At 40.1% G+C, this 23813-nt stretch overlaps 1 protein-coding gene across 50 annotated transcripts in view; it reads right to left on the minus strand.

Moving 5' to 3' along the window:
- Positions 1 to 23813, minus strand: part of ANK3 (ankyrin 3) — a 327597-nt gene that overhangs the window by 23498 nt on the left and 280286 nt on the right. For 16 of the 50 annotated variants that reach the window (XM_085553950.1, XM_085553943.1, XM_085553947.1 and 13 more), the window contains 10 exons: positions 20687 to 20898; positions 19141 to 19348; positions 18336 to 18432; positions 16885 to 17113; positions 16209 to 16334; positions 15369 to 15491; positions 14871 to 14897; positions 11897 to 11978; positions 5529 to 8105; positions 1695 to 2291 (listed from right to left, as the gene is read on the minus strand). In XM_085553950.1, coding sequence (XP_085410076.1) covers positions 1695 to 2291; positions 5529 to 8105; positions 11897 to 11978; positions 14871 to 14897; positions 15369 to 15491; positions 16209 to 16334; positions 16885 to 17113; positions 18336 to 18432; positions 19141 to 19348; positions 20687 to 20898 — 4278 coding nt within the window. Of the gene's footprint in view, positions 1 to 410; positions 8106 to 11896; positions 11979 to 14870; positions 14898 to 15368; positions 15492 to 16208; positions 16335 to 16884; positions 17114 to 18335; positions 18433 to 19140; positions 19349 to 20686; positions 20899 to 23813 lie in introns of all 50 variants that reach the window. The other 34 variants (XM_085553966.1, XM_085553975.1, XM_085553969.1 and 31 more) reach the window with 11 other exon arrangements.

A 23813-nucleotide genomic window follows, 5' to 3' on the forward strand; every position in this document is an offset into this window, starting at 1 on the left:
GATGTTGTGTAATGAAATCAAACATGCTGACAATCTAGCTGTTAGACTGTACACAAGTTGTTCAATTACTGGTGGAAACCACCAAGAGCAAATTAACATCTATTTTCTCTACTTTGACAGAACAAACTTGCTGTCACAAAAGAAATTTTTCAATTTCTGAGTTACATCAATGTCTTTGGCATGCTTCACTAGCTTTCTACAGTACAGGATTCGTTTAAAGGAAGAAAGAAGAGTATAAGACAGCACATACAGATGACAATGACAGAATGAAAACTACGGTTAAGTCACTTCACAGGCAATCACAACAGTTCATGCACTAGGATCAACAAGTTGAAAGTTTTACAAACTAGGCTTGATCTCCACGAGGTGAGCCATGAGAGCTCCAGAAACCTGACTGCCTTCATTCTCACCAGTCCTCTTACTCCTCCTCCTCTCACTGTCGGCCTTTTCAATCTTTGTTTTTATAGATGCTGCCTCTGTTCTCATATCTCTAGCAGACTTCGATGTAATGGAAGGCAGGTAAACTTGAGTAGCTTCTGACAGTGATGTGTTCCTTGATGTACTGTCTTCTTCATCGTCAGAGACCTCTGACTGCATCTTTTTCTCTTCATCAGATAGACGATCCACAAGCTTTAACGTCTCACCACTAATTCCCTTAAAATATTCAATTGAATGTTTACACACTTCCCTAAGCTGACTTTTTTTTACTTTAACTGTTGCCATTGTGACGGAGGTAGATCTTACCTTTACTGGTAATTTAGAAGGAAGCTGTTTTGTTTTTTCTTTCTCTACCTGCTCTTGCTTTGGTAGGGCCGGAGGTTTTCTAGATAGATTACTCCTACGCGTATTTTTTACAGGAATCCTAGACCTTCCTTCTAGACAGGGAGGAGTATTATCTTGTTTTGCTTTGTCAGGCTTACTAGCCTGTCTCACTTTACTCCCTGTATTGCTTTGGAGATTATTTTGTGGAAAGGCTTCTTTTACTGAGCTGGCCTTTACAGGAAGTTTTGATTTTCCTCTAGCCCCTACCAACTCTGTTGACTTTTGCTGCTCTCCATGTGCTTTTTGTTTCTCTCTTACTCTGTGTCCTTGTGTTGTCCCTGCACTTTTTCCTGAAGCGCTTTTTGCTTGGTTAGCTTTCTGCAGGGAACATTTTGGTTCCGAATGTTCTTTTAGCACTACATTACAGGTAATATCATCTGTAGAGACTGCAGATGAATCCAAATTGTTGTTGTTATTAAAATTATCTTTTGGAAACTCAGTGTTTTCTGTTTGCCTACAGCTTGTCTCGCTAGAAGCTGAACTCGCAATCACTGCTACAGTTTCATTTTCTAATCCCTGACCACATGGCATCACAGCTTCTATCTTATCTGTCACTTCGCCAGGACCATCTTTCTTCAGAGTCATGGTGGAAGCAGAAATTCCCATTTTAATTGGCGTGCGCAATTTGGGATCAACTTTAGAAGCATTTACAGCTGCCGATGACTTTTCCAGTGAGTTACTACCAAGTGTTTGTTCCATGCAATCTCCACTGGCCTGGATGATGGGCTTATGTTCAACTGCTGGTGTTTCTACTGGTCTCTCTAGGTTTGTTTCTACAGTGTTGTCCCCTGCCTGTGGCTGTGTGATGGCAGTGACTGTACTTTTATCCCCTTCCCCCTTGTCCCCTGACTTCCCTTCAGAAGTATGCTCACCAATCTGAAAAAATTGGAGTCTTTCTTCAACAAAATCCCTCTTGCTCATGTCAATTGCACCACTGCGAGTCATCTCAAACATCTTCCCTTCATGAAATGGGAAGGGGTTGGGCTCGCTAGTTGGCGTACTCTCATCTGTTGGAGTTCTGGCTGGAGTTGTATCAGGTGTTGTTGCTTGAGATCTGTCTTCCACTGCCAGACCAAATGGCTTAGCCTCATCATCCCTTGATTTAGTCTCAAACACTTCGTCGTCACCTCGGTTATTGGACCACGGGTCAAAATCTAGACTCTTAGTGGCCACAGTTTTGAAAGGTGTTGCGAATTCTTCATCTACTTTGTAACTGAAATATGAATCGGGAAACACAGTCCTGTCAGGGTGTCTGCCTTCCAAAGTGAAAAACTGCGCCCCTGACTTCTGTTCGCTTTTATCTCCGGCTTTTTCAGAAGCTGGAACTTTTGAAGGCACCTTGTCTTCTTCGGGGCCTACCTTGCCTTCCTCCTCAATGACTTCAAGTTTACTCTGGCTAAAGCAGCGATCAGTCTGCTTTAGAATACCTTCTGTAGTCCATACGTCCTTTTTGGTTTCAACTGCCGGACCTGCAAGTTTAGAATCACTCTCAGTTAAACCATCATCTTCATCTTGCAAATCATAACCGTCAAGAGAGTCAATCTCAGTCGCATCGGTATCATGGGAGAATTCTGCAGTGGTTGCTATGGAACACTCTGTGACAGACTGGTCATTATTATTCCCATTTTGCACTACATCATTCTGGGGTGAATCAAGCCCAACGTCAAACTCACTAGGTTTCCCAGAAGTGGGGTGTCCTAACTCTTTCTGTTTCTCAATCTTTTCGGGGGTTCTGGGTTTTGAGCTTTCCTTCTGGTCATCTTCCAGTTCTTTCAGTTTGAATGTGTACTTTTTAAGTGGAACAGGTTGATAGAGAGATTCATCGTCACTGGAGTCACTGACATCTGCTCCCGGTGGCACAGGAGACGGTGGCTGTACTCGTATGACTGGCTCAGCCAGTTGACATTTGTCATGTTCATCCTGCAGGTTCACTTCCGTCATCTCCATTTCACTCTCAGTAGAATACTGAGGCTTCTTTTCTGACTCGCCTTGATCTGCATCCAGCGGTGGTGGAGGTGGGAATTCAATGTAGGCAACTCTGTTACCTTTCGGTCTTTTGTTAGAGTCCTTATTTATATGGTTAGGTAATGATTTGTCAGTCTGTGGTTCCTGAACTTCTGCCTGTTTTACAGAGGTTGACTTAGCCTCTGCTTCCTCCTCTGATTCCTCAGAAACCTCAGGTATAGGACTGGGTTTGCCTGGGATATATGCTATTAGTGAGTCAGGTGTTTTAGACGTAAACTCGTAACTCACTTCCTCTGAACTTGGTGTTTCTGGTGTTAAAGGACTTTTGCCAGAGCTATCTATAAAGGACACCTGTTCTAGTGTATCATCTTCTGGACTACCTTGTGGAGAAGGAGGTTGCTTTTGCTGTCTAGTCGTGTAAAAGGTCCCCCTCGTCTCTTGTACTGTCTTACTTTCCTGACTGACAATTTTTTTAATATTTCCCTGTTGCACCTCTTTCTCATATTGCTTTCCTACTTGAACAAAACTGACATAAACAGGTAAGGTCTTAATTTCTTTCACTCCCTCAGTACTTACTAATGGTGCAACTTTATCCAAGTAATCACTGGCACCAGGGTCAACTAACTCACTCGAAGGAGATTCCTTTCCTGGACTAAATTCTAGAGAATCTGGTGATTTGCTAGGGGATAACTCAGTTTCCTCAACAGAAGGACTTAGACCTATCGAGCTCTGCTGCTTGGTAACTCTTCTGATTTCTGAATGCTTTACTTGCTCATCTTCCACGTAATCTATCTCTCTCTCAACTTTCTCCTTAATCACAGCTGACTGAGATACTTTAGCTGAAAGTTGATAAACACCATCAAGCATGGTTCTCTTCTCCTCAACAATCCTGACTGGAATATGGGACACAGAAATTTCTTCTTTCCTTCTGGATATTTTATCAGCTATTTCACCATTATGTTCCCCCTCCCTGACAACAAATTCTCTGTATAAAACCTTTTTTGAGGGAGATTTTACAGTCATTTCTTTCACTTCTTCTGAATGAATGCCATTTGCTGCCAGTTTGTGCTCTGTCAGAGTAATAAATTCACTTTTTTTGTCAGCTTCAATGTGATCAACATGGTTTTCCTTTACTGTATCTGGAACCAGTACATGTGAAAGCTTCTCTTTTTGCGCTTTATGATTAGAAGTTCCAGGACTTTCCCACGTCCTATAGATTTTTTTGTCCCAGTGTCCCTTCGTTGTTGAGTCTGAGCCATATACCAGGTCTTTCGTCTGTGGTTCTGAAAAGTACTCTGGCACACTTTTACTTGTTTCAGTTCTTTGCTTTTGTGTGTCTGAAGCACAAAATTCTTCTATAGCTTTTCCTTTACCTGGGATAAAATCTTCCTGTATTTTCACCTCTTTCTGTAAAGCTGCACTTCCATCAATGAGCTCCACCTGCTTGGCGTGTTTCTCTCTAGAATAAAACTGGTAAACTGGTAACTTACTTTCTTGCAACTTCTTTACCGGAATTTTGGACTGGCTGTCCATTTTTTTTTCTTCTTGAGTTGGGTCTTTACTCTTTGGACTTATACTTTGTTCAAACTTCAGCCTAATGGAACTGAGCTTTGATTGCTTCAGCTGAAATCCAGCCTGTGAAACCTCAGGTACTCCAGTCTGCTGAGCACTTCTTTTGTGTTCCATAGTTTGTTTAGAGTCCTCTGCTGGTTGCACAAATATCCTTTTTTCAGGACTGCTGGGCAAACTGGACACTTTTCTTTCATCCACTTTGGGAAAGCATTTCCCATCGCGAGCAAACTGCTTTGCTTTACTCCAGTCATCACCAGACGCTGGTAATTCAGATAGTAGAACCTTCTCAGGGCTGCTGCTGGCAGAGCTCTGACTAGAATGTATTTCTTTGCCATTTTTTTTATGCTGTTTTTTCTCTGGAGACTGTAGCTCATCATTCAACTTCTCTGTTTTATCCCGAAAAAACTGTGATACTTCAGTCAGTTTTTCTTCTGCCTCCTTAACAGTCCTGTCCACCCTGTCTTCATACATCAACTTTTCTCTACCTCTGTCTAATCTGTCCTCAGTAAAGCGCATCCACATCGCATGTTTTGGACTACTAACATCTCCAGTGTAGTGTAATACTGTCACTTTATCATAATGATCATCTTTAGACATTTTACCCACACCATTTTCAGATACATCTTTATAGATTTTGGAGAGAATCTCTTTTTTAGGGGCAGTAGCTACTTTTTCTCTGCATCGTTTATCAGACCCCTGCAACTCTGCACTAAGGGGTAGAGCATGATCAGTAACTGACTCCTCAGTATCAGACTGAGAAACATCTAGCTTTTCTGAAAGAAGCATTTTCTCAGCAAACCTGTAAGACTCCCCTCTTAGTTCTGACAACTCATCATCATGGTATTCTATTGAGTGCTGACTCAAAAGCTTCAGTGTTTTGTAAGAGTCATCAGACATGAGTTGAGCAGAACTAGGGCGACTGTCTTCTTCCTGGGACACGGGAGTGTTAACTCTAGAGGATTCCAGATAAGAAGGAAGTGACTCTTCGGCTGTGAGCTCCTCTTCTTCTTGCTGACCTTGTTCATCTGAACAAGGAAAAGCATCATGTTTTTCCAACTCTTTTAAGTTAATATCTCCCCGAGGTAAGTCTTTCTGATATACATACATTTCCTTTTCTGGATGCTTTTTTGTTTCTCTAATAATCACTTCAGTAGGTTCAGCCTGATTACCTTTTTCAATATGGACCTCTATTATTCGCTCCAGTTTGGGTTTCATTTTGCTGTCCTTCTCTGCATGTTGTGGTGAAGTTTCAGCAGACTTGCTAACATCGGCTGTTACTGATGATTTATGTTCAAACAGACCTGCCAGTTCTTTGGAAGGGTCACGTCCAGACTGAAAGGCTTTCATTATGTCATGAACAGACATTGTTTCCTCAATTCTTTCTGACGTGCTTTCAGTGCATGGAGGTTTATGATAAACCATCCTAGTCGTCGTAGTGATGTGAGTTTCTTCTTTTACTCGGACACCTTTGCTAAGGACACACTTGTGGTCATCTTCCTCACTGCTGCTAGCTTTCATTTGAAAGGCTTTAACCTTCTCTTTAATAGACCCGGAAGGCTTTTGCTCCAGCTCCATGAAAGCAGGGGCAGGCTTTGCGGCCGGTAGTTCCTCTGCTTTCTGCTCTGGAATTTCTTCAGACGACGGTTCATAGCTACGGATAACATGAACTACCTCAGTTCTTGTTTCTGTAATGACGGGAGGGATGGGTACATCATGGAAAAGTGGTTTTGGCCCCGTGCTTTCAGCACTTTGAGGGGCAGAAGGTGTTTTTTCACTCCTTGTTTCAAAGCCACTGTCAGATAAGGGACTTTTGTCTTGATCGTGTTGAGAAAAGTCATCCGGAGACTCTAAAATTGTATCTGTTCCAAAAAAGGAATCTGCAATTTTACACAACTCCTTTTCTGATGTTGAAGGCCTCATGGAGGCAGGAGGCATTTTGAGTTTGTGTTCCTGCAAAGCAATGGCTGGCTTTAGAATGCGTTTTTGTCTCTCTTCACCTTCTTTTTTCCCCTCTTCAAACTTGTACTTTATGTTTGTTAATGAACTGCTACCGATATCATTTGCTAAGTAATCAATAACTTTTGATAAGTTATAATCCTTTTCCGACACAGTTTTAGTTTTAATTTGGGCCTTCTCTGGAACAGACATAGGAGGGCTTGTCAAAGCTTGCTGTCTTGCTTCATCAATCTCCTCTGTACTGAACTCTACCCAGTCATCCTCAGAGAGATGTCCTTGATCGCTTTTAGATACTTTAGCCGACCCTTTACTTTCTAAACATACATCTTTTTTCAGTATCTCACTAACTTTTACTAAGTCCTCTTTTACTTTCTCAACAATTTTAAAGGGCTCTTCATCATCAATTCTACCCTCTTTTGGTATCTCGGGATGGAACGGTTTGTCCTCCGCGACATCTGTCTGCAATATTGCAGTCATTCTTATTAGATCCTCTTTCATTTCAGCAACATCTTTCAGTATCTCCTGACTGGAGGATAAAGAAGATGGCGTGGACAATTTGAGAGCAGAGGGTGCTAAGAACAAGGATGATTTTATTGGAGATGAAGTTCGATTAAAGGGAGGTTGCGTGCGTGCCTCTGTAGTCAATGTTTTAATAGGTGACAGTAACGCAGCAGCTGATTTTGTAAGTGGAGATGACTCTGGGAGCTTCTTTAATGCTGGTTCAGACAAAACATTGACTACAGAATATACCGGCACTGTTATTGTTGATGAAGTTACTGATGAGGTAGTTGCTGATATTGACCCAAGGGCTGTATACAAAGCACCTGCAGGAGGAGTTCTTATTGACTGGAGAGCTGATGGTGCTGAAGACACAAATGACCTGAGTGGAGAAAATGACATTGTTGAAGCAGTTGAAAACACTCTCTCAGCCGTGTCAGCAACTGCGCTAGCAGCACAACTTGCAGAATGTGCAGCTGCAGCAATCTTGTCTTGGAAAACAGCTGCAGCTTTGGATCCATTTATTAAGTTGGAAGAAGATGGGTATTTCAGCGGTGACAAAGACCCATTAAGTAATGGTACATCTGTGTGCCCAGCTACATGTTTTGCTGGCGACGAGAGAGACGAGGCCATCATGACCTTAGAAGATGAAACAGCATCAACTGCTGACTTAGCAGGTGACACCACTGACTTTAGAGGGGACGATAAAAGTGAGGATGCTGATGTGATGACCGATTTAAGAGGCAAACTTGAAGAGTACATGTTAATGTTGGATTTGGGGGATGCTGGAGGCGTCATGGTTATGGATGATCTCTCCAAGAGAGACCCAGCTGTAGTCACAGGAGATGTCCGAGGGGGGAATGTGGTAGTGGATGCCAGCCCTTTTAGGCTAGCAGCTTCTGTTACTGCAGGAGCTCTGACGAAAGAACCTGAAGTAACCTGCATATTGTATGGAGGCTGCGAAACCACAGTTTTTATTGGTGAGGAGATTGTCCGAAATGATCTAATCGGAGATGCTACATCACTAACAGATTTAACTGATGATGTGGTAGAAGCTCCTAATGTGGATTTGATTGGAGAAGCAGAAGAAACAGACCATATTGATTTTAATGGGGAAGCTGTAGGAGTGTTAGAGGAAGAGCTTGATAAGGAAGTGAAGCCTGATTTGGTTTGCCCAGGCACTGTAATTGGAGCTGTTGTCCATGACTGATATGGCCGTGTTGAAAAGAATGGCTTGTATGAGTAAGTAGCAGGTAGGGATCTTGTTGCTCCTGCACTCCGTTCAACTGTTTCTTAAATTGTTAAATTAAAATCAAACATAAAATCAACAAAAATGATTGGAAAACAGAGAGACCAGAGAAGAAAATTGGTCAGTAAACGTTGTAATATTACAAAAAGCAAGTACAACTGTTTGCATGAGTTAGGATGGAGGAGGCAAAAGAAGAGTTAAAAAGGAAATAAATATGAATGGAGCCATGTACTGACGATTGGTCCAAAACAAAAAGCAACATGAAATGAAAGACAGAAAGCACATAGCAATTGAGTTTGCAAATAATGAAGACCAGAAATCACAAAGAAGAAATCCAAAAGGTAAAAATAAAAAACACATCAAGATTCTTCTCTTACTTCCTATTGACTTTCTGATGTGCTAATTCTGAAATACTCAGATCAGTGCTATTTTGCCTGTTCAGGTATGTTTGATTTGCACAACTACTAGAATTACCCTATTAATAATTTTTGTTGACTGTGTTGTTCTATTCAGATATTGAACCTATACAAAATATAAGCGTGTGTAAAATGACATTATATAGCTAAAATCTCTCTCTTTTTTTTTTTTTTTAAACCAGTCAGAACTATTTCATGCACAACCCAAAATTCCTTTAAGTGACAGGCAATTAATGTGCAAACTGTGAAGCAACTGGAATAAATTCAAATCTATATCTCCCATGCACAATTCGGATATGCTTCACACTCACAAAGCCAATAAGAGCAAGAGCTTTTCTGAGTTGGTATTTTATAAAAAAAATAAAAATAAAGAAAGGAAAGGAATGTTTGCGTTTGCTTTTCATGCGATATACCTTTTGTTTGGAAAAAAAAAAAAAAAGAGAAGTAAAATCAAAGTAAAACTTTACATGAAATGATTTTAAGAAGCATATGTCATACATCAAATTCGGGAAGTATGATATATGATAAACGTGAGCAAGCAAAGCAACTGATTCAGTTTTTGTCCATGCACAATATATCATGTCAAAACAAGCACACATTAATAAATTTTTATGCTGGATTAAGCACAAATTATGTAAGTCTTAAAAAACCATTTCACAAGTGGCCATCAAAAGAAGAGTACACTTTTTCTACAAGATGTAGTGTCTTGGTACCTTTTGAGGAGATTTCTTGCATCAGCTCAAAGACAGACCTGTTCAACTTTGCATTTCTCAAAAGGTAACATTAGAAAAGCAGTCAAAGAACAATATATTATGCAAAAAATTCCTGGCAAGGCCAAACCTGTCAACTGTTACCGCCCCCCAGAACACTTAGCTTTATTCACAGCTATTTCAAACCAAATCATCAACCACATTTTGCATCACGGGAGGTACTCATGCCAGAACACAGCATTTCTGGGAATCCCATTACAGCATACATATCCTCTGATACAACAGTAACATTCAGAGAGTTGATACTGAAAGTGAATTAAAAGGCTTTTTTGTCTTTTTTTTTTTTTAAAAAAAAACTCCTCTGTTTAAAGTTGAGTTAGAAATTGAGCCGAAATACCCAAATAACTTATTTAACAAACCTTCCTCTGAAGTTAAAGTAATGATTTGTCAAACTTATTTGGACTGTCTTATAGACAGTAACTTACAGTGAAAGAAGCTAATACTAAGCTGTTAAAGCACACACACTTACAGAATTGTAAAGAAGTGTTCTATATACCACAGGTCCATATCCTGCAAGGAGAAACGTGCTGGTCCTACAAAAGCCAATTGAAACTCAGAACACAATGTGGATGGCTGGTGATATGGCATTATTAGAAAATAAAGGTTGAAGAGAGCTTGAATACTAGGCCTGAGTGGCACAGCCTATTTCTAGAAACAGTCAATTTTTCCATTCTCCTCACAGTTTCTAATTTGAAGCACAAACACACTTCTTTTCCCCCCTGAAGAAAACACTGTGTATTCCATTAAATTAACTAGACTTTACTATGAAGATTAATTAGCAGCAGCTGCTGACATTCACTAGAAGTTCATACTGTCCCAAGTCCAAAAAACAAAACCCCCAAATCATTCAGAAAATAACGAACATCAAAACAACTTGTTCAGCAGTTTGTGTTTGGAAATGCCTTTAGAGGGACCCCACTGAGCTGTGATGAGCTATCCTGCTGCAACTGGGTTTGTGAGGCAATCAAACCAGCAAACTGCCCTCTTAACTGCTCTTTCTCCCTAAATCACAAAGTCAGACACATCTAAGATGCCTTCTTGGTGCTCCGTATGGCAGCTGTGAAGAACTGGTACAAACAAAAAGGACTGATTTACAAATGCGTTATGACACAAGTCAAAGCAGCAGGAAACTAGACAGTTTTACTGTTCTGAAATAGCAAAGCAATCCCCACAATCTTGCCAGGCTTCAGAGTAGGGCATGTTTCTAAAGAATGAAGTTTTTAAATTGAAACAGCCCTTTTTGGCTACTGAACACTTCTGGCCTTAGCAGTTTCCATCCCTCTGTATCCGAGACTTTATCGGAAAACAGATTTTACTACCTTCTGTACAGCAAACTGCATTTCCTTGCTTGCAGCTGGTAACTGAAATGCATCTTTCCTGGTGCATACAATAATTTATGCATACTCTTTTTAAGTAGCTCACCGCCACAAGCAGAAACCACTGCCCCATGGGATAGAATGAAGAATGGTCAAGGACTTCTACTATGTCAACATAATTTTCCTTAGAATAAAGCCCATTACATGGGTTTGTTTTTTCCTTCCACTTTTTGCAAGTGAGACTTAATGAACCTCTGGTGAATATATTTTTGACTTTTTTTCCCCCAATGAAGCCTGAAAAAGTTGTAAGCAGTACAGACAATCATCATACTTATTTGAAGCAGCTTCGTTTTCCCTGTCTCGGTTCCCAGGAAGCCTTTGACAATACCTTAACAATCCATCAAGAAGTCTCAGTAGATCTGATAGCTTCTTCAGATGTTATATGCTTGAAGTCTTCTTCCAGGTCTGAGAAGTGTAATATATTCTGGAGCACATCTGATCCAAAGAAGCCACAGATCTTATAGGACAATTAAACAGCAGCCATCCAGTGGAAACTCCCAAGAAAAGATGAAGCTTGTCTATGGATTTATGGAATTATACCAAAGGGTCTGTTGCAGGGTAGCAACTGAGAAGTTATGGAGGCAGAAAACAGATAAGAAAAAGTCTGGCAATGGGGAATAACGGCAGTCAACCTTAGGCAGGGAAGGTGAAGGAATAAAAGCTAAGCCAAATATATTGTATTTAATGAGGAAGGAAAGCAATGACACAGGTCTAGTGAAGGGGAACAAGTCTAAAAGGAAGCAACATGTGGTGCCAAGGAATAGAAAGCATCTGCAGGGAACAAAGGAACAAGGGAAGAGGACAAGAAAGAAGAGGGAGATACAAAATATGTGAGAGTCTGTTTTGGCTAAGCATCTAAACATTTAAGTGCTTATTTGAACGTCATTCTCTAGTCTTGCTGAACTTTTGCATATCACTCCCATCAGCAATGTGAAGGTGTAGCAGCTCAGTCTAACATCCCAAAGGGAAGAGTAATAGACTACTTGTGAAAGCAATCTGTAATCCTATTTGTCTGGATCTACAAGGCATTTAAAAAATATATATTTTTACTTAATTAGTGCATGCCATTTGCCAGTCAGGATTCTTCAAGCTCTCACAACACAAAATTTCACAGACCATCCAACAGTTTTGTTTCAGATAGTTGTTTGTTTTTTTTTTCCCCGTTTTTCTTTTTCTCCAAAGTGACACCAAATACAACGTTTATAGAAAAAATGTCTCTTCTTAAGAAAAATCACATATATATGGTTTAGTATTTTGGTAAGAGCAACTCACTCATTCCAGGCTCAGTCAGATAGCTGTAGCGCTTACGTAAAGCAAGGGAGACAAAGTTCTGTCGCCGGTCAGCTTTCTCCGTCTGCAACAAAACATAATGCTGTTGGGTACCATCCCCCATACGAACCATCACCAAACCTCAGCACGATAGGACATTCTGCAGTACTCATCCCCTCAAGGGATAACTGATGCCTCCATGCAGCTTCAGGATGGAGTGCTGGAGGCAAATTTGGGCAAGCAGTGAGAAATGGACAGAGCCGATCTCCATCTGCCATGTAATGAGTGTCAGGTGTTGTGGAGCGGGAAGCATAGCTATCAGAGGTGGCAGGGACTTGCTGCGAACAACCACCCTACTAGAGAAAGCAGGCAAGAAGCTGCAACCTTAGGAGATAATCCCATGGACTCACTGCTTCTCAATGTCTCTGCTTACAGGTTGGAAGAGCTTAAAAACAGACAGCTCATGTTGTTGCCCTACTGAATTTCAATACTATGTTATCCCACCATCACTTGGCACACTGTTTCACACTACTACAAATGGCATGATATTTTTCATTCTCTGTAAAACAAACCACCTTTGACTGGAAACAGGAGATCAACACAGAAGACTACAGATGCAGACATACAACATTCAGAGAAGTACAACTTTGATCAAATATCTCTCCCCAAAATAATTTGTCCTGGAAGCACATACACCATGATGTAGACTGGCTTTTAAGTGAATACAGTAAGGACAAAAAAAGGCAAGGGAGGGGATTTTCTTTTTTTAATAGGCATAAAATGCAAAGATGCAGATTAGAAAGCAGACTACTATCATTAACTAGTAAAGTGCATTGTTAAGTAACTGCATTCAATGGCATAGCTGCTAGTGTGATGTCTTCAATATCAGAAGTCCTTTAGAAATCAGTTCACTCAATTGTTTAGAAAGATTTGTTTAGAAAGAAAAATTGTTTTAGCTATATAAGAGTTCACTAGGATCAAACCCTGTGGGGGCAATGTGATATAGTTGGAGTCATTATTTTTTAACATAATAAGGAGTGTTTGATTTCTGCTGTGGTCAGCAGATGGCTGCTGCACTTTGTTTTCTACTGGAAGAGAAAAAAGGTTTGCTGCTAAGTAGAAGGGATGTATGTTGTGTGGTTTCTTTTTTAAGGTGATCTCAATTATTGCTCTCTTAAAAGAGTAAAACCCAATCAACTTCCTTATAATCAGACATGGCAGTTTCTGGCAAACTGGGCTTTTCTATGCTGCAAATATTTAAGGTTTATTTGAAATTAGATTTATACACAATATCTAGGAATTGCTCTTGGTTATTTTGCTTTTTTTTAGCTTATTTTCAGAAATAAAATAGGAGCTCTGCTCCAAAACTAATGCCTCCTATTTCATTACATTGGCCCATGACATCAGATGTGGATGCTGGTGGGACAATAGTAGAGGATGAACCTTCCCACCAGTATTCTGTTGTGATATAACAGATGACAGCAGATAGGCAGTCATCTGACATCAAAGTGTGTATGAAACAAAGGCGTATCACTGAATTATTCCATGTGGAAACAATGGCACCCATTCACATTCTTTGATGCTTTCTGAATATTTTTGGAGACCAAACAGTGCACGTGAGCACTGTGAGGTGGTGAGTGGCGCATTTCAGCAACGGTGACAGCATTGTGAAAAACAAAACATATCCCAGATGACCACGCACCGCTGTCACATCACAAAATGACGAGCGTCTAGTTGAGCTCATGTGCACAGATCAGTGGATTACAACCAAGGAACTGCATACAGAGCTGCATATCAACTTAAATGCACTGGAAATTATGGTGGCAACATTGGAATATTGTAAAGCTTGTGCCAGGTGAGTCCCATGAATACACACATGAGAACAGAAAAACCAGAGTATGAAAGTTTGTCAGGACCTATTCAACCAATACAAGGCTGAAGGTGACAATTGCCTGGATCACGTTGTAATTGGTGACAAGATACAGCATCACCACTACAAGCTGTACTCAAAATGCCGATCCACGGAGTGGCAACGTGTGAATTCCCATTGAACAAAAAGTTCAAGTTGCAGCTCACTGTCTTTTCCAATAGGAAAGAAGTGATCCTTCTGGATTTTCTGGAACTCAGACTAACCATCAACTCTCACTGCTGTATTACAACACTGACTAAGCTGCACACTCAAACTCCCAGTGTCAGGTCAGAGGACAACCTTTCTCTTGCAACACAATAATGACAAGCGCCGTACTGGTTTGAAGACCATGAAGCACATTGCCAATCTAGGCTGGAATGTCCAACCGCACCCACTGTATAGTCTAGATTTGGTGCTTTCTGACTTGCATCTGTTTGGGCCCATGAAAGATGGACTGCATGAGTAACATTTTTCTAGCAACAATGCTTCATAACAGCTATGAATCAGCTGCTCACCTCCAGTACTGTGGAGCAACTGGTGATGACTGTGTTGAAAAAGTATGTTTTGTAGCCCAGGTTTTTCTCTATCAAATAGTGTTATTGTGTTCTTCATAGCCATTGTCGTTTCCGTGGAAATAAACAGGAGGCATTACTTTCAGAGTGACTTAGGTACTATAGGCTATTGTTTTTAGTACCTTCTCAGATACACAAGTTATCAAAACACTGGCAGTATTATTCCAAGAGCTAAAAATCACACCTAGTAAACTCCTTCTGATTTGGCCAAAAACAGACTTGGTCACTACCTTGTAATTATGCCATTTTTTCCCCCAGAAGAAAGTTAGTTAAATGTTAGGTTACTGTTATTCAACATGTAGATTATTTTCATCACATATAGTCCATTTTCTACGTCTGTGAAACTGTTTTGCAAGAGAATATAAGATGTTGAGGAAATGGTTATTCTGTAAGTATTACTTCAGTGCCATAGTTATTATTTTTTTTTTCTATAACATATTTACTATTCTTCACTAAATCTGAAGAAAATAAAAACAGAAGACAGTGTTTATATTACCTCATCATCTTGATCTGACTCTGTTTCCTTTTGGTCCCAAGATGCATTGCAGAGACAAGGAATATTATAATGGACAGCAGGGAAAAGAATATCAGGATATGAAAAGGACCAAATTGGGAGCACAAAATGCAAGCTGATTTATAAGGCAAAGCAAATCCAAAATGCCAACACACACACAAAAATAAAACTTACATTTACTGCAAATTAATGTGACATTATTGAAAGCATAAACCTATGACTGGCAGGCCGAAGCATGAGCTGCAAACAGAATCATAAATAATACTGGAACTTGACACCACAGTAACAACAGACTTTAAAAGTGTTCTACATACAGGAAAACAATAAAACATAAATGTAAAAAGTCTTAACCATATTCCAAAGCATTCTCACGACTGGCATTTCACAAGTTTTCTTTATCACTAGCAGAAAAAAGACAAAGACTGAAAGAGCAAAAATAAAATCAAATCAACTCTAAGGACAATGTTTCCTAACAAATACCTTTTTGTGTGCTGGCAAAGTGATATTCAAGTTGCAAACAGCTGTTTGTGGCAGTCCTTTGGTAGTCTTTGGTTCTTTCAAAAATGATAATCGACCACAGGGTTCTTGGCTGGTGTCTCTCACCTAGAAAGTAAATGTTAGTAGTTTGCAGTAATTCACATATCTAAGAGAGGTTTCTGAAGGGTTTCCTCAGACTGTCCTTTCACAAGAACCTATCTAATGAGTCTAGATCGAGCTGGGGCTGTCTCCTCTGTCAGCAAGAGAATAAGAATTACCATAAATAAGTTACATCAGCCAGAAGATCTCTGAATAAGCTCCTGAAATTCATTTATGAAAAGATGCTGGGTGAGTTCAACCAAATAGTAATATTCTAGTATAAAAATGAGAACATTTTCACCTCAACTTCATTTTTCACTTGTGTTCAAAACCCTATCTGTTTAAATGTATTTATTTTTTTTTCCTCACAAAAACAGCAAGGCTAACTAAAGCTTGGATCCTTTTGTGGTGATTTAGAGGTAAAGAGTTTGCCTGCATATTTTGGGGATTGTTCTGCTGTACCTCTTCTCAGTCTCTGGGACACAGTGATCTAATACTGCTGTTGTGGAGGTCTAACTCATGCGGTTTTGTTAGAAGTCTGAGAGTCCTTATCATGGGTTGCCTGGTCCCAGCCCTGTCAGCAACTCTTTTGTGGCTTCATGCAAAGCATCATCTCAACACTATTCACATATTAAACAATGACACCCAAATCCTCGGGGCAGGTTAGTCCTATGTGGCTGAAAAAGTGTTATCATGGGAAAAATAAAGACCTCAGCAGAATTAGTTGCCTTGTTTTGCTTTTACCTTGATAGAGAATGGCAGTCTATTTTCTTTGAAAGCGTAAAAATTAAAAACAAGCTGCTGTCCTCCTTTAGTCAAAGGGGCAAGATTTCCATAGCAATCAACGTAAATAGGCTTTCCTTCCAGGACCTATCAAAGTAATAAAAGTCAATAAAATCTCTTTGTAGTAGATCCATGTAAGTAAATTTAGCATTATTTCCCCCACCACAGTTTCTCAGTTTAGCACAAGCCCCTATTCAGATGAAATTCAATGACAAATCAGAAAGTCGCTGTGCATTACTGCAAGGTATTTTGAGTGCTGGCAGTTTGAGAAACTGCTACGTGTTTCTTTTCTTCAAGAAACACTATCTTGGTGCCAAAGTATTTACCACAGACCAGCTCTACCTGTAACAACGTCTGTCATAGTGGTGAGAAAGAAATGAAGGTCAGTTTTCCGGAAAACCTCAAGTTACTTGATACAACAGGTACAAAACCCACCACAGACCAGCATCCATTTGGGGCACATCCTCACGCTTCCTCCGCTTACTCTCTCTTGATGTCATCTCAATAAACTTTTTTGATGTAGTCTTGCCATGAATCTTTATTTAACTGAGTATACAGTGGCTTTTGCAGGACCTACTGCTATTTGTAAAACATGCTATCTGTTCACAAGGAGGGAAGCCAGCTGTAAGAAGTATACCTCAATGTCTTTGCTTCTTGCAACTTCTTCAAAATTCTCTTGTTGCTCCAAAGTTTTGTCCACTTTGTCATCAGTCATGCAGAAGCAACGCAAATTGGATTCCACAGGGTCATTCATCTTGGCAAATATAACAAACTTTGCCATATAAGGAACGCATATTAGTTCTCTATAAAGCTGTGTTGCCAGCCCAACAGTCTCCATTACTTGATGGCAGTCTGCAAGCCAAAATCTGAATGGGAAAAAGAAAACAGTTAAATCAACTTTTTTATTATGTTCAAACATTGATCGAGCCTTTAAAAAGAAACCATGACCTATGATTTTCTGTCTGTTCTGCATGTCCCAGCAGATATCCCAAAGCTGAGATTCTTCTTCTATTTTGAATAGAGCTTTAAACATTCAAAACCACAAATACCTAGCAGTGAAAGGTTCATATTTTTACTTGACTCTTTTTATGTCTGTATCTTGTAAACTGTTTTTATTTTGTGACCACATGCTATGTATATTGCAACTTGCTGGTGCTTCTCCATATATTTGACTGTTACGAAATCTTCACTAAAACAGTTTGTTTGGTAACACATAAATACAACAAAATCATATTTCCCACCTAGACTGACTGAAAATAAGCCCACAGTGAAGTTTCTCAGAGACATAATACTATAGTTTCCTCCTTGTAAGATTAAGAGCTCAGAAACTACTTTGATAAAACTTAGAAATATTTTCATCTGTAGTTCATACAACTCTTCCCTCAATATTACAGTCCTAATCCATTTGGTTTGTTCAGCCATTTGCTCCCTGTATAAAGCTCTCTGTAGATGCAAATGCTATTAACAAAATGATAAACTCTACCTGGCATGCAAATTTTCTCTGCTAGGATGTGTGATTTGTACTGCATGTCTCCAGACATCATGCAAATTCACTACATCCATTGCAATTCATTTAAAACTTTGATTTATTTTTTTTCCCACAAAAGATATTTGTGAAAGTAATTTCACAGTCTTCAACTAAAAAGCCAAGGACCAGAAACTGAATCCCTTTTACGTCTTAAGCTAATATACTTTCATGAGTCCTCCATATTATTTTACTGAATGACCATTTAAAACTTTCCTCTTCTGTTGCTGTTTGCAAAAAACAAACCCATGTGTGGCACTGCAACCTTTAGCAAAACAGCATGTGTGACTGCCAGCAGACATCTCCCCAGCAGAAAAGGCCAAGACAAAACCTCATTTGCAACCATAAGTGCCTGGTATGCTGATAGACAATGACAAAGAAGCATCTGGTCCATTATCGCTTCATCAGTCTTGTAAAAAGGAGAAAGTGTGTGTGGGGGTGGGAAATACCAAACCCACCATCATCGTAAATAACCCCTTCCTTCCCATTCTCACAACAATGCAGGCTCTGCTGATCATGGAACACTATTCCCAGGCTGTGTTTGACAAGCTCTGCTATCTTACCTGGCTGAAACATTGGTTGTGAAGGAGACACAATCATTAGAAAATGTCAGTGGAGTCGTGCCTGTGATGTCCTCCCACTGCGCAGGTGAAGTACCTCCTATGTAAATATAAACCACAGATATTTTCTTTCAAACATCAAGCTCATGTAGACTACATGGGAACATTCCTATCAAAATTTTTTGATTCATGCAGCAAATGACAGTATAGACTATCACGTTTCCCAACAGGTGAACTACACGTTACAGATTTAATGTATGTTACATACTAGGAAATGGTGTGATGTCAGCAAGGTACATTCCCTACAGTCAAGAGCAAAACTATCTCTATGATATCAGTTAGGCCAGAATTACTTTGGCAAACTAATTTACTGATAACCATATGTAACGGTCAGGGTTGAAATTCATTGTACTAGCTAAATATAAAAGAGGATTTAATATCTGTTGTCCAGAGTTCCTTTTAAAACAGCATAAAACAAGACTAAAAGCCTAGGAAACAAGTGAGAGGCTTTCAGGTGGCCTGAGCTGGCTTTGTCCAGAGGAACTGATCTAAAATCTACTGGACCAACCAACCCCCCCACACTGGAAAACACAGCTTATACAGGGTTCGAATTCCCTGTGGCACAAGTGGTAGAAGTGCCGCTCTGCTGCACAGGAGGCTCAAATCCCGGGGGTTGGACTCGATGATCTCTAAGGTCCCTTCCAACCCGCATGAGACTGTGATACTGTGATGATGATGATACTATGAGAGTGAGTACAGAGGCACTTCTGTCACAGAAACCTTTGCAAAGAGCATGATTTTGTCTAACCTGTAATGCTACATAAAAGACGAAGGCTGGGCGTTGTGTCTCCTTTATACCCATTGGTTACACCTTCTCCTGATGGAGGTGGCACAGGAATTGTCATGGTTATTGGCTTATGAAATTTCCTTCTTCTTGGTTCCACAGTGACAATGGGACTGAAAGTTGCTTTGTTTCCAAGGATTTTTTTAACAATCTCCTCTGGAACTGGTTGAGCCTGTCAACACAGAGAAAATAGTTTAAGCAAGAGCTACAAATTCACTGTACACACGCAGAACTATTCTACAACACATAACTTCATTTTCTTTCAATTATTTCAACTTTCCCTAGACTATCTTCTCTTATATTCTCATGTGTGATTATCAGTACAATGCATACTTCAGTATTATTCTTAAAAGCCCACTTATGATTTCCTAAGAGCTTACTTGTTTATAAACGCTATAAATCTCAGAGGGTTGTCTGTAGTTTTTGCTGAGAGGTTTCCAGTGCTTGCTCGTTTGAAATTCACAGCAATGAGTGACATCACAGAAAACTTCAAAATGCAAGAAAAGCTGTATTTTGTTAGCAGAGTCTTAAGAGGTGAGGATTAAACACACTGTCTCAGATGCAGAACAGTTCTCACATCTCTGCAGGGCACAAATCCATGCACAAAAAGAACACCATGTACTCCTGTTTTGCCTCTGTCCTCAGTGCTTCCTATGCTGTTTTGCTATCAATTATTAGTAAAGAAATATTTGAGTCAAATTTATACAGAATACAAAATAGTTGCCTTAAGCTGAGCTATAAGTGATTTTCAGACTTTTCACCTCCATTTTTGTGCCTTCAGAATTTTCTTAACTTTATAGGAAGAAAAGAAGAACCAGTGTGGGAAGAAACACTGTAGAATTTTAGCAATTTTTGTTATGTACGGTTTGAACTCAAAACTAACAGACATGGGTTTTTGCAATTGCTTTTTTAAATAAAGTCCCTATTTCAGTCAGACTGAACTGCAGCTTGCTGCATTATTTAAACTACACAATGTATTGATACATCTTGAGACCGCTTCCTACCACTGCAATCCTGTGATTCTGTGAATACCTAGTACTAGGATTCAAACCAGCATCATGAGCCCATCACACTCACCAGGTTATTAAGTAATTTCAAGCAATAATCAACAAAATTCAATAAAAACAGATATTCTACAAGGTATCCACTTTTCAAACAGTTTGTTCAAGGACGGTTCAAGCTATTTGCTCCTTCCAGATTCCATCCATTGCTAGAAACAGCAGAAGCGAAGGTCCTAAGCTATAGTGGATTTATACAGGATATATATAGCTGCCACTTAGCCACAGGAGATTGGACCACAGAGCAGCTATGCAGCTCATAGGGAACTGTCACTGAGACTTGTTGTGGCTCCATACCTCTGCCTTTTCTCTCCATCCTTCAGATACTCAGTGATATACCAGGTAACAATAAGAGGAGCTGGGTTACTGCCACAGAGTGGAGGACTGAGCTTTACCCACACCAGGGGAGCACAGAGTGTGCATAGGCGACAAGAAGATGAGGGCACCCTTACCTGGAGTCCCACGCGGATTCTTTTGGTTAGAGCACCCTCAGGGAAGGATGCCTGGACACGTGGCACCGTCGTGCTGCTCAGCACGCCGCCCTCTGGGCCAATTTGGTTACTCTCTTGCTTGATTCGTGAAACCACTGCAAAGTACTGAGGGAAATCCTTTGTGACAATCCTACAGATACGCTTCTTCTCTAGCTCTTCAATGCTGTCCAGCTCTGGAGGGAGAAGACAGGTAAAACAGGCTCATATCAGATACATCTACCAGCTTGCAAGGTTTTTGACTTGCTTTTGAATACTGAGAAGATTTTAAAAAATTATTTACTATAGGAAAATAAAAACACACTACGGTGCTGTTAATTATCAAGCATTCTTTTGCTCTGGAAACTTTTGCATGTATCTTGACTATGAAAGCCATCAGCACTGGACACACAGATATGCCAGGGCACTGAAACATGTGACAGTTGCCCTGGGATGGCAGGTTGTTCACTGGAGCCCACTGAGGTGCAGAGGAGATGGTCAAGCTTCTTTCCTCTCTTGTTTAAATCCATAAGCACAGAAATAAACTGATCTTTCTGAGCAAACCCTGCAAGATGTTTAGTTCCAGCCTCCTCCCTCATACAGCTCTGGCACACAGAAAATCACAGAGAATCACAGGCATTTCACGAACAAACTGTACACCAAGTTTAAAGACACCTGGAACAGAAACAGGTCACCAATTAGGAGTGATCAGTGCCACATACCCAGCATGTAAAGTCATCAGGGTGCAGAAAGGGCCATAGGGTATCCACTCATAACAGTTAAGTAAATCTTATCTAAGTACGTGCACAGAGGAAAATTGCAGTGTGTGATAACTATGCAACTGTAGGTATGTGTATATATATCCCCTAATGAAATCTCCATGATACAGACACTATTTACAAATGCAGGTAATTATATAACTGTCTTGCATTTCTCCTGTAATTTTCTTGCACTTTACATTCTTAGCTATTTTAACTGGGCTTCCCTCCGGCACTCCACATGATCCCACTCTTATTTTCCCCTTTAAAAAAAGCATCACGCTTCGAAAGAAGAAAGTTCACTGCTCAGAAGATGACATATCTAGCAGATGCAGTAGGAGAAAGCTGGAGGACCAAAATAAGTACTATGACAATAGACACTTGTACAATTATTTACTTGGCTGAGACATTTTATTCCTCTGAGCATGTAAGCTCAATTACAAGTCCAAAAGATTTGAATATAAATCTGGTAAAATGTCAGGTTTTCAATTTTAAAACCTTCAACAGCTAATTTGGATTAATTGCTCAGTGTTGCTGTGCATCATACAAAGCTACCAGAAGAGGATAATTTCTTATCATAATGTCAGCTTCCATTTACTTTGACTCAGAGATAATATCTGAAGCCCTCTAATGAATTAGGTATTCTGCCTGCAGCCTCTGGAAGCAATGGCTTGTGCTCTAGACAAACTGGATTCTTAAATTCCCAGGCAGGTATAATCTTGATTGGTAAATCCTGTGTATTCTTGTGTTAGTTGCTTGAGAACAAATGCACTGTAAAATGCTCACTGAGATGGAGGATAATTAAAATTCTCCTGCAGTAGAAATTTTTAATATGAGAACGCTTGAAAGCCCTTTGGAGCCTGGCAGGCACCCTCCTTTAGAAATGGAAGATGCACAGATAAGAGTGGCAAAACAACAGCCTGGCATGGTGAGGAGTTCAACCACGCACATGGAAACTATGTTGGATATGCATGTAAGCTTTTACATGGATTTGCCCACTAGCAAAACAAAGAAAGGAAGAACAAAATAAAACCAGAAAATGAGCAATCTTTAACTGCCTCTCCACATATGTAAAGAAGGCAGCATTAGCATGACAGAATTAATGGAACAGGGACAACTCAGCTTGGAAGAAGTCATGTTTCCCAAACACACCTCATGCATTTTACAGCAAGAGAAGTACTTCATCATTACTGTTTTCCTCACCAGATGATGCTTCATTACTGTGCGATGCAGTTCAATTAAAAAACTCAAAGGTTTTGTATACTTATATTTAGGTCACAGATAAATACACTATATACCATATCTCACAGCAAAGGAGAGAAAAATAAAGCAGAAAAGTAATGGCAGAATCGGGACTATTCTCCCAGTGTCATGCTCTGATATTGTGCTAATAGTCCAAAAAACACCTATTGCCATTAAGTTTTGGTAGGTCAGCAGGAGGGTATCAAGCATGCTCCTTGCAGAGGTCTTGTCCTCCACCCAAATGTAAGGTATGCTTATCCTAACATAGCTGGTGGGAGTGAGTACCCAGAGATGAGGATGGGGTGAAGGAAAAGAGAGAAAGGAAGATTGAGCCTATAGTACCTTGAGCCCACACTGCCACTTGTGTGCTGTTACAGGTCCTGGAGTCTCATCCTCTAGGATCAGAGGGGGACCTTATGTACGTAGGTTAGCTCAGGTCAAGGACAGCAATCATACCAGTTCTGTCAGGTGCGAGGTAGCTGTGGATCAAATCAATTCCTTGTCTGATACCTTTCTTTCTTATTTTCAGATAAAGTGTTTTCTGACTGGAAATGGAATTAGAAGTCCCAGAACACCTGGCTGTTTCATGACCTTCAGGGTATCTTCATGTGATCCAGAATTGTAATTCTCTTACTATGGCCATAAAAGGAGTTTTGCTCACATCTAAAAAGCAAATCCCACCGTTATTTAGTAGACCAAACAGCTCTTGGAGATTTGTAACCCTCCTACAGTTCTAGTTAGAGCAGAGCTGACCTTGTCTATGTGCAGACCATGAAAGACAGAACAAGCTTTTGACACCAGTTTTCCCAGTAAGGAGATGTGCCCATTCAGAAACTTGTAATAAACACAAAACACACAGGAGGCAGTGCTCGCATGGAGAAAATTACCAGAGATTGACAGATGCAAAAAGGGGAAGGGGCAAAGATAAACAGAGAGCACTGAGACTTAAAAATGCTGGCAACTGACTCTCCCAGCTTCACTGCTTCTCATACAGAACCGGACACTTCCAATACCACAGCTAGCAAGGAGGTCTCATCTTCAAATGAGGCAATGTTCTTTATGTGCTCCTTTGCCTATTTGAGGAGTTTCTTATCTTGCTGTTCACAGCATGA

Source organism: Coturnix japonica, chromosome 8 (genome assembly GCF_054131305.1).
Source record: "Coturnix japonica strain WE chromosome 8, WE-NBRP24, whole genome shotgun sequence".
Lineage (NCBI taxonomy): Eukaryota > Metazoa > Chordata > Aves > Galliformes > Phasianidae > Coturnix > Coturnix japonica.